General features: G+C 42.8%; 2 protein-coding genes across 15 annotated transcripts in view; both read right to left on the reverse strand.

Moving 5' to 3' along the window:
- Positions 1–2,470, reverse strand: part of LOC106953013 (maternal protein exuperantia-2-like) — an 8,374-nt gene extending 5,904 nt beyond the window's left edge. The window contains exons 1-2 of one of the 4 annotated variants that reach the window (XM_015041502.1): positions 189–2,470; positions 1–98 (exon numbers count right to left, since the gene is read on the reverse strand). The gene's annotated coding sequence lies outside the window, so the exon portion shown is untranslated. The other 3 variants (XM_015041501.1, XM_015041503.1, XM_015041500.1) reach the window with 3 other exon arrangements.
- Positions 2,471–2,530: 60 nt separating this feature from the next.
- The window catches only part of LOC106953009 (unconventional myosin-IXa-like), a 145,283-nt gene continuing 139,513 nt past the window's right edge, over positions 2,531–8,300 (reverse strand). For 7 of the 11 annotated variants that reach the window (XM_015041495.1, XM_015041494.1, XM_015041489.1 and 4 more), the window contains 6 exons: positions 7,460–7,513; positions 5,616–5,636; positions 5,251–5,344; positions 5,085–5,196; positions 4,854–4,996; positions 2,531–3,969 (listed from right to left, as the gene is read on the reverse strand). In XM_015041495.1, the coding sequence (XP_014896981.1) occupies positions 3,581–3,969; positions 4,854–4,996; positions 5,085–5,196; positions 5,251–5,344; positions 5,616–5,636; positions 7,460–7,513 (813 nt within the window). In that variant the 3' untranslated portion in view covers positions 2,531–3,580. The remainder of the gene's footprint in view (positions 3,970–4,853; positions 4,997–5,084; positions 5,197–5,250; positions 5,345–5,615; positions 5,637–7,459; positions 7,514–8,300) is intronic. The other 4 variants (XM_015041488.1, XM_015041493.1, XM_015041492.1 and 1 more) reach the window with 4 other exon arrangements.

The raw sequence follows: 8,300 nt of genomic DNA on the forward strand, positions 1-8,300 counted from the left end.
GGTATGTCTGGTTCTTCGTCAGCTGAGCAGTGGGAGTTGTGAAGCCGGCCGGAGCGAGGAGCTTCATTTATAGCAGCTCATTTGGAAACAAATCCGAGCTCCACTTTCATTTTAGTTGAAGAGAAACACAAGTCTGCATCGTTTCTTTTTCCCCGCCTTTGTCGTACAATAGTCCGTTAATCACTCACCAATTCTGACTCGGTCCCAGCCGTCTGTCGCAACAGGTCGTAGATACCGCGGAACACCAAACACAGCTGACTTTGAGTGAAACGGGAAGTTTCGATGCTCTTCGCGGTCCGTGTTTGGAGCGCACGCGGCACGCGACATGCAGCTCGACGCAAATTCAGTAGATTAAACAACAAACTATAATAATGAAATTAAAAAGAATTAAATGAATAAATTGTATGCTTATATATGAGCTCACACTATAAAGTTTCATATCGGATGATATTTAACATGATTTTTTTCCTGGTAAATTTTTTTAGGTAATTTGTTCTAATTATTAAGCTTCAACAACATTCGGTTAGCTACTTTATTTTGCTAACAAGTTCTATTTAGTTGAATTTAAGAGTTCAGCTGAAGGTTTTCGGTTTAATGTTATTTCCATGTCTCGTCCAGCAGAGGGCGCCAAAGCTGCCATGTTTAAATGGGTTGTATTGTGAACAGCACATTTTAGCTGAGTCAGATATTTACTTTGACATGCTTTGTAGCGTTAGAAGAGATCCAATTGCTTTTTGTTGTTGTTTTTGTTGGTTAATAAACACTTAATGAGTTAATTACAAACAACGTATTTATTAATTTATTTTTCTAAATACTAAATCAAATGATTGAAATGAATTTTTTTTATTGGACCCTGACAGGTTTGTCCTTCAGATGATATTACATACAGCTCCATAGTGTCAAGAATGTGGCATTTAATGTGGTCTGAACCTGGAGGATGTGCTGGAGGGGCTAACAGTTTTAAAAATGTTGCCTCCTGGTTAATCTACATGCTCAAATTAATGCATCTCTGTCTGATAAGGACACCATAAATAACTTAAAGTGTGTATGATTAGATGCGCTTGCAGGTATTAGTTAGAGGTCAATGAATAAGTGAGGATCAAGCTGGAAGACGCTGACGTTTGAATCAACGCTAACTGGCTTTTTTAACTGCAGTGTCTGCACTAACAATAGACTCCATTAGCAGCAAGTACAGGCTAATGCAACCGGCTGGGCCAACAAATCACACCACTCACTTATGGTTAGCTGCAATTTTTTTGCATTTTTTTTTAATAAGCAGATGAAATTTTCCCCCATAAAGTTTTTTTTCCTTACAACAATAAAGATGTTTAAATCATTTAAAAAAAGAAAACACAAATTGCACCTTATACATAATTAACTATGTCCACTTTTTTTTGCAACACTTCTTTTTTTTCACCGTTTTCCCTGCACAAAAAAACAAAACAAAACATACAAAAAGACAGAACCATGTGCAGCCTGTTGGGGAAAAAAAAGAAAAATGTTGCCATGATTAATAATCGGTAATGAAAGGATAATATATCCTATTTATAACAGATTCTTTTCCAACTAATGTACATCGCAATGCCATGATCATAAATAGTACATACACTGTGTATAAAAGAGGAACAAAACAACGACTGAAAGCGAGGCATGCCTTCCAGTGACAGTTACATTCACTTTTTCCTTTTTTAATCGTTTTTTTTTCTTTTTTTTTTAGTTTTTTTTTCCAGAATGTCATATGGAAACACACCACAAATATTACTGTGAAGATAACTGACCGAGGAGCGGTTTTGCTCTTTCAGCTGCTCACTTCCAGAAGCAGATTCACTTTTTCTTTTAATCCTTACAGGTTTACAGTTAATGTATTTTATATCATTATTATTTTTAAAAGAAACAATTACAGTGCCTTGCTAAAGTACTCGCACCCCTTCCAACGTTTTCAGATTTTGCCTGCATCACAACCACGAACCTGGATGGATTTTATTTTCGGTTCCGCAAATCAAACACAAAATGAGACATAAAATCTTGTGCAGCCCGATCTTCGCTCGGATAAAACACACTGCAGCTTGGTGGCCGTATGGCGACAGAAAAAGCTCGAGGGGTGCGAAGGCTTTCGCAAAGTACCGCATACCGCTGAGACCGGTCAGCTGATTAACACTGAGGGAGTTAGCGAGATGACGTCATGGTACGGACAGAGGAGGCCAGGAAGAGCACGCGCGCACGTGGACCGGGTGGGGTTAGTCGCTACTTGTTTTGGTTAGCAGGCAGATTAAATGCTACGTTTCACAGCGAGAACCCGGAGAGAAGAGTTAGAGAAGAGCTACGGTCATGACGGGAAAGAGCGGAGTAGTTTGAGTGGCTCAGAGGAGATAATGGACGGTTAAAGTGTCGGTAAGCGCGAGGCGATAGACGCCCCTCCCTCGCCCTTGGTTAGTGTGACATCCTAGTGTATAAAATGAGGCTAAGAGAGGCTACATATGCACACGAGTGAAGGAGATGTGTTAGATAGAAAGAGAGAGAGAGAGAGAGAGAGAGAGAGAAAATGGCTTTCGTCATAACAAACCAATATTAACAAAACATGACATCTTTGCTATCAATAAACACCTATGATACAGCAATATTATCGTACAGTTAAAAAACAAGAAAAAAAAAATATTCAAGTCCTGATGCAGTAACACTGATGTTTCCAAATTAAACCTGTGCTGAAAACAAAAAGGCAAGTACAAAAACACACACTTCCTGCCGGCCGGCTAATCGACGCTCTATATTGACATTCGGAACGTCGCCTCTTCCCAAACTGGCTCCGGGAAAAATGGCCGGAACGCGAGCGGAATCAGAATGGAAACGAAAGAGGAACCTGAATTTCTGACACTTCACTTTACAATAAAAAGGACACAGATCAGGAACAACCGGGAGCAGCACTGGACTCTCTCTCTCTATGTACATTTACGTCCTCTGTAACATAATAATAATAATAATAATAATAATAATAACAACAATAATAATAATAATAACAACAATAATACAGTTTTGACAGTCTGTTCTACGGGATGTAAGGACAGGAGTGGAGGAAAAGCGTGCAGCCTCTTGGCTGGTGTGTCCTGTGTAAACGTGATAAAAAGCACACTTAGCTTGGCGCTGGTTCCACCAGTTCAGTCAGTATGGCTACATTTCTTCTTGGTGGCTCTACCCACCTGCCCACATGCTGAAAAATAAAGATGGGGCGTTATAAGATTTGGCTTTGCAGGAATTTTTTTTAAAGTAACACTCCCACCCCCCAGCAGTATCTTTTCTTCCCCCTCTCATTGTTTCTTTAAGCGACCCCTGGTAGACCTGCAGGGGCCATAAAGTACTGAGATGTCCTAACTTCACATTGGTCCGCACAGATCATCAAGTCCGCTTCTCTCGACCGTTTGCCGCAGTGTCCCTCCGTGTTGTCGCTCCCCCAGTTTGCTCAGCTTCAACTGGGTCAGAGGGTGATGGGATTGGGCAAAGAGGAGGGCCTCCGCACTAACCTGCAACCTTCCTATAATTCCCTTCAGAAACCGGCAGCAGCTAGTCTTCATCACCCACCTCATCATCACACCATAAACTCGTTATTGCTGTACAGAACCAGCTGCTGTGGGCCTGAGCCAAAGTCCGACTCCCTCTGATGGCTTCCGGAGGAGTCGCGCGGCGAGCTGCGGCTCAGCCTGAGCCTAAGGCGAGTCTTTCCGGTCCTTTGGCCGTCCTCCGGTTCCGCCAGCGGGGCCCCCAGGCCGCAGGAGGTGAGCAGGGGCCCGGAGGAGGATGAACGGAAGCGGTAGTGGGGGGACGGGGAACCAGAGGCTATGGAGGAGAGGGAGGAAGAGGGCTGGTAGGAGGAGGAGACAGTAGAGGTGGAGTCGACCGAGTCCTGAGAGTCTGGCTGACGACGCAGAGTCCGTCTGGTCTTCGCCTCGGACTTCCTCGATCGATACGTCCCGCGTTCTGATGAGGACAGAGCAGAGGAATTGATAAAAGAAGCACAGACATGGACCAAGCAATGACGTACGTCCATTGCTCATGTTCTATTGTCTTGTCTTTAACCTTCAATCTACCACAGAATGTAGATCTAATTCCTGCCTGGATTTTTGTTGTCCCACGTTGAGAGGGATGTACCTGAGGGCCTGGGAGGCAGAGGAAAAGGTGGAGTTTGTACAGTAATTACATTTTATACTGAATGTGATGAACAGGAAGGAACCCAGAAAGGAACCTTGTGGGACAACAGTGATGAGTAAAAGTGACATTTTGTTGAAAGGAGCCAGAGAGATGAGACCTAAACCAGACGGTGACGCTAACAGAAGACCAGTAGAATATCAATCAGTGACTGAATGTGACTCCAGTGTAAAAAGTGCTTTTAGTGGCCAAAATGACTGGAAAAAGCTCTGTAGAGGTTCAGTCCATTTACCATTTATGTTTCTTTCCCTGGACATGTATTCTCCTCAGAGTTCAGCTCTGAGTCTCCATATCCACTCATGTTTCTATAGCCTGAATCAAAACCGTTTTGGTGCCCTATGAACTAAAGAAAAATTATTTTGCTAATGCAAATTGCAGCACATCAATAGGTAGTACTATACTTAAGTAGTTATGAACTGATGATGGTAGGTTTAATACGTCCCTTTGAGTATTATTTATATTCAGAGAAATCCCAAAAAATTATTGTAACTCACCTGCTATGGGCCAATAACTATTATAGAAAATTCAATGACATCAAAACATGCATTCATTGCAAAAAAAATGTATTCAAATATATGCCCCAAGAAACTGCGCCCTGGGTTATTGCCACCAGTTTCTAAAGTCTGCATCAGTATATAACACATGAACTCACGCACCAGAGGGGTCGGATGTGGCTCCTTCCGTCTCCATGGTGATGTTTTCAGAGCTGTCCGCTGTGCCGATGGAGGTCTCCGATTCAGGCGTTTCGTCGTCGGACGCACGCGGTTCCAACACCAGCATCTCGTACGTCAGCTCCTCTCTGGCAGCACAAAAACACAGCAAACAGTTGGCGTCATGGTTCCTCGCTCTGGAGTCTTACTTGGGTTTCATTTGGCATGTCAGCGTACTTCTCTTTCTGCAGACTCTCAATCTGCTCCGTGAGGATCCGCTCCTCCTGCTGCATGGCCTGCTGCTGCTGCTCGTTGATCCCCTTTTCTCCCGCTGCCTCCTCTCCTCCTCCTGCTCCTCCTCCTGCTCCTCCTCCGGCTCCTCCTCCGGCTCCTCCTCCGGCTCCTCCTCCGGCTCCTCCCGCTCCATCTCCTTCTGCTTTAGGGCTCAGAGGAGGCGAGGGGATGTGGGAGCCGCTTTGCCAAATACGAACTTTGTTCTGTTAAAGTTTAGATGACACACACAAAAAAGAAAACACAGCGGCGTAAACGTTTAGCCTGACCAATGTTTACTGCCTCTTTGTTGAAAGAGGCAGTAACAAAGCAGAGGAGACGGTTTGAGCTGCTCTAAGCTCAGCTTACAGTTCTTGACCACGTGGTGACAATACAGACACACTGACCACACTTAACATCATCACTGCTAAAGTCTAGGAGCGCTGCTGCAGCACACACACAAGCACTTCATCATAAACACACACGCGCATGAATTACCTTAGACGTAGCTGTGCTAGGCTGCATGTTAGCATGTTGTGTGGCGGAAACAGAAAGCAGAGCGATCAGTGGAGCTAACCCAGTCAGACTGATGCTCCTTCTGAGTGTAGGCAGGAAACACACACAGCTACATGGCAACGCAACAAGTTGGCTGATTCCTAAAGCGCTGCCGTGTTCACCAGCTATAACATTCAGTACTCATATTAGGCTTAGTTTCAGGAAATGAATGCTAATGCTAAAACACAGCTAATATATTTGAACCTGTCAAGTCTGAGCTCAGTTTGACAATCCTTCCAAAAACTAGGTTAGGTCCAAAAGTTACTTAACGGTTTAGATTTCAAACGTTTACAGTATTTAGTTTGTAGTTGCTAATGCTAGCTACTTGCCCTCAACAATTAACCCCAACCCTGGTAAAGATGTATGGCGGCAAAATAACATCAGGTGTTACTGCGTTAGCGTAGTCTTACACTTAAAATTAAATGCAAAAGGAGAGAACGGAGCAGAATGTGGGTGAGAATCTTGGGCTCACCAAGACTCTCACTTTCGACACTTATTCCAAAGTGTCAAAATCGGCTCTCATTGATATAAATGAAGAAAACTGGGTCATTTTGTCCCAGGCCTGGCTCAAGCTATTTTTGAACTATTTCATACAGGGCTCTGTGCAAGGTGTTGCGTGATTGGTCAGACGTTTAATGCAGAAATTTGCTTGGACAGCATTGTTGACTAGCTTCAGCTAGTCCACTGCCACTATCCGTTTTTTCATGTGTGTGTTCGCAGGTGAATACATTTGAGGTATGTTTTATCAGACGTGATGAAGAATTTGAATTGCCTACAAACTACAAAATGGCTACAAACTCCTGGATGGAAATTGCCAAGTTGTCCATGGAGGAGGCCGTCTGTGGAAAGATGTGACCGTTTTGTTACCTCCATACTCAGGGATCTGTAGTATGCTAAAGCAGGACGGGTGTGTGCATGCAACGTGTGTGAAAGGCGTTTGTGAATACGAACGTCCCGCAATCCTGTGACCGCACATTGATTGTTCGGGTGACGTATGGGAGATTGCAGGGCATCATTAATGGTGAAGAAAAATTCAATCTTTGACTTGTCTTTGAGTATGTCTCGAGTCATTGCACTTATAAAACTATTAGTGGTATAATCACTGATTGCCATGACAATTCCTTTGAATCAATGTACTGATGCACTTTGTTGGTTTTCTTTTAACTACTATTCAGTAATCCACAAATGTCTGTTTGTATAAATATGACAAAACGCAGAGAACCCTTTCTTTTGGCAACTGCTCTCTACACTCTACAATGTTGATCTTGCCACCATGCTAAGAGCTAAGCTATGCTAGATCTTTACCAGGAGTCGTGGGCTTTTGATTAGATGCATCTAAGATTGAGATATTTGGCAACAAAAACTGTGTGGATCTAGTGGAAAAGATCTCATTAACCTGTGGATCTTGGACCTTTCAACATGTTTTCATTCAGGCCTTCTCAAGTCCATTGATTTAATATGACTACTCCAACTTTGAGTTATCGGCTTTTATGTCAACATATGCGAGTTTGAATGACCACTGGGACGGCTTCATATAAGGTCAGTGTTAAATAACCTTGTTTAATGTCATTCATTCATACTATTTTAGACTGATGGGCTGCAGTGTACCATCTGTCAACCTAAACACAATGAACAAAAATATCTAAACAGACAAAATAAAAATAAAAAATCAGCCACTTAACAGAGAACAGCTGTCAATAGACGTCAACAGACAGTATGGGAGCGAATAGACTGACAGGACAGGACTGGTGGTGGGCAGGCACATGGTGTGGGCGGGGCATACATACCGGGGTGGCAGAGCGGGTAATGCTCATAAACCTAACAGCAATTAGTACAGGTTTCTGGAGGGGGAGGGGTGGGGAAATGGAGGAAGGAAGGGAGGACAGATCAGGGTTAGGGATCGCTGATGGTAGTCACATCAGAATGGCTTTGGTCAATTAAAGGGTAAGAAGAAAGGTAGACTTTAGGTTACCTGAAATTAGAAGGTTAATATATATAAATTTAATGGCGTAATCATTCAGCTTAAAAAAATCTCCTGATCTGCAGGTCTCATTTTCCAAAATAATGTTTGAGAGATCAATAAAAACTCACATCGATGCTTTAGGAGAACATGAAATTAATTCCCTTTATCAAACATTAAGAGGACGTTCCACTACTTTTTACCTTGCAGATTCATTGGATCAAGCCAAATTGATCCAATGGTGGATTTTCATAAAATCATACATCTTTTGTACTAGTGGCACTAGTGGCCTACTGATGATAGCCAGGAATTGGACAGAGAGAGAGAAGGTAAAATGTGCAGGAAAGGTCTCAAGGTCAGGTGTTAAACCCCGGGTGAATGCTTTGAGAAGTGACAGTGTCAGCATATGGAGAGATGTGTGGTGCGGAGGAAGAGAGGCCAAACCTCATGGCTTTACAACTGAAATCTAAACTAGGTAGAAAGAAAGATCAACCATTTACTGATTAGGCATTTGCCTTGATTTGAAAATAAAATATCCATAACCCTTGAACCTTTTCACAATTTGTCACTTCACAACAGAAAGTAGTGAATAATTGTAAAGTGGGAAGAAAATACACATGGTTTGACTTTGTCTTAAGAATGCATGACGAATCTCAGTGAGTCAATAT

The sequence above is a fragment of the Poecilia latipinna genome, unplaced genomic scaffold, assembly GCF_001443285.1.
Source record: "Poecilia latipinna isolate Pla-1442-1.1 unplaced genomic scaffold, P_latipinna-1.0 Scaffold555, whole genome shotgun sequence".
Classification (NCBI taxonomy): Eukaryota; Metazoa; Chordata; class Actinopteri; order Cyprinodontiformes; family Poeciliidae; genus Poecilia; species Poecilia latipinna.